The 2,282-nt window shown below is 58.6% G+C and overlaps 1 protein-coding gene across 1 annotated transcript in view; it reads left to right on the top strand.

Moving 5' to 3' along the window:
* MARCHF6 (membrane associated ring-CH-type finger 6) overlaps positions 1-2,282 on the top strand; it is a 57,991-nt gene that overhangs the window by 26,309 nt on the left and 29,400 nt on the right. Inside the window, exons 13-15 of the mRNA XM_007955811.1 lie at positions 8-142; positions 912-1,046; positions 1,861-1,975. Of these exons, the coding sequence (XP_007954002.1) occupies positions 8-142; positions 912-1,046; positions 1,861-1,975 (385 nt within the window). The remainder of the gene's footprint in view (positions 1-7; positions 143-911; positions 1,047-1,860; positions 1,976-2,282) is intronic.

The following is a 2,282-nucleotide window of genomic DNA, read 5'->3' as shown; positions in this document are numbered from 1 at the left end:
TTTGTAGTTAACTGTAACCCTTTCTCCACACTCGGTGGCCGCACTGATGGCACTTTGTCCCCCCCAGGTCTCATTGCTGGTGGTAGTGGAAATTGGCGTGTTCCCGCTCATCTGCGGCTGGTGGCTGGACATCTGTTCCCTGGTGAGCTGGTCTTGCACCGTGGGGGGCTTGGGGCTGTGAGCTGGTCCTGTGCTCTGGGATGCTTGGGGCTGTGAGCTAGTCCACACTGTGGGGGGCTTAGACGGGGGTGTGAGCGAGAGTGTCCGTTGAAGGGCAGTAACCCTTGGACCTTGCTGGTCGGGGTCTTTCTGAGCGTCCTCTCTGCGGCGTCTTGAGTGTGGCTGAGAGCTTTCAGTGTTCTGTGCACATTTGATGTCTGATTTCTTTGCTGGAAGCTCTAACAACTAGTGGAGAACTCTCCAACTCAGCTTGTGATGCTGCAAGGTCATGTGCGCACAGAGAGTGCCGGCAAGAAGGCTGTGCCCATGCAGTAGATCACGCCCTGGTGTTGTGGTCACCAGCGGGGGCCTGACTTGACCGGGACCCTCAGTGGCTGGCAGTGGTCGTCAGTCTGCGTCCCCGCAGAGGTCCCACGTGCAGAGAAGCCACCTGTGGCTGGCTCTGAGGGCGTGCCCTCCTCCCGCGCCACTCTGCAGTCGAGCTCAGCACCACAGAATTGACGTCACCGGAGCGGGGCTGGGGAGCCACGGCCCACCCCGTCCTGCTTTTTAAGTGCCTTCAACGTGTCCACACCCTGAAGTCGTCTCCAGTCACACCACGTGTCTTTCTGATGCCACACGATGACAGTAGGAGGGCTGTGGCCCCAGAGCCGTGCCACCTACTTGAGCCTCAGCTGCCTGGCTTCTTGGGAGGTGGGTGTGTTAACCCTTCTCCCTGTCTGTGTGTCCAGGAGATGTTTGATGCCACTCTGAAGGACCGAGAGCTGAGCTTCCAGTCAGCCCCAGGCACCACCATGTTCTTGCACTGGCTGGTGGGGATGGTGTATGTGTTCTACTTTGCCTCCTTCATCCTACTGCTGAGAGAGGTGAGTCCACGGCTGCGCACGGCACATCCATAGGCTCGTGACTTGTCCTGGGAGGACGTTGGGCTGGTGCTTCAGAGTGCTTTCACCTGGACGTCCCCAAAACGGACAAGGTTCAGTGCTTCTGTTCACAGTCAGCTGTGGATTGGGAAGGAGATCAACAACAGGGAAGTAGTTCAGGGAAAGTTCTCATTCCATCGGGTGTGAGCTGTGGCCTCAGATCAGATACCCGGGCGTGGCTGTGCCACAAGCCTGTTCCGGGCTCGATGCAGGGCCACGAGCCTGTCCCCCTCTTGACTCGAAGGCCACAAGCCTGTCCTGGGCTTGACACGGGCCATGACCCTGTCCCGGGCTCGCTGCCCCGAGCTCGATTCAAGGGAACATCCTGCTGAAAATGGCAGAACGACGCTCCACGGGATTAAATATGTAAGGTGGTCTTGAAGTAGACACCTTGCAGGTAGACTTACTTCAGGGCCACTGTCACCCCAGAACACTTGTCCCGTGGGCTCCCTTACGGTCCTGGTGAAGGAACGAGGCCTTGTTGGTGCCTTGAGTTGGCACTGCCCCAGCCAGACCATCCTGTGCTGAAGGACATGTCCACCCAGCCTCTCCGACGCTTGTCCTTGCCATCGTGCATCCTTTTGCTGAGTGTTTGCCAAGCGCTCACAAGTGCCAAACCCTGGGCTGTACCCAGACCCTGGGCCGTACCCGGACCGTGGGCAATACTGGGCCCTGGGCTGTGCTTGGATTCTGGGCTGTACCTGGGCCCTGGGCTATACCCAGACCGTGGGCCGTATCCGGGCCTGGCCTGTATCAGGCCCTGGGCTGTGCCTTGTGCTGTGCCCTGCGTCAGGCACTGGGCTACCGTGATAGGAAGGACACGATTCCCCCACCCTCCATGTCCCTGTGTGCACCCGGCTCAGCGCCCACAGGTGGGGACTTGTGTGAGCACAGCAAGTGCCTGCCATGCTTCTTGTGCCCTGGGAACAATGCCAGTTAAGCTCCATGAATTCTGTCGCAGGTAGTGCCTGACCTTTCTTAGAGACCAAAGCAGGCCCGATAAGGTTTTAAAGGTTTGGAATTGGAGTGAGAGTTGAGTGTTACCGTGAGTGATGCACTGCTTTCTCTTGAAGACCGCCAGTGATGGGCGTGTGGGTGGTGCTCTTTGGTGGTGGGAACCGTAGGCTTTGAGTGTTACTGATAGGGACCTGGGCTTCGGGGGTCAGCTGGGTGGGAGGG

The sequence above is a fragment of the Orycteropus afer genome, unplaced genomic scaffold (assembly GCF_000298275.1).
Source record: "Orycteropus afer afer isolate SDZICR_OR568_19922 unplaced genomic scaffold, OryAfe1.0 scaffold00541, whole genome shotgun sequence".
NCBI lineage: Eukaryota > Metazoa > Chordata > Mammalia > Tubulidentata > Orycteropodidae > Orycteropus > Orycteropus afer.
Note: the sequence above shows the minus strand (reverse complement) of the source record. Positions and strands in the feature narration are given on the sequence as shown.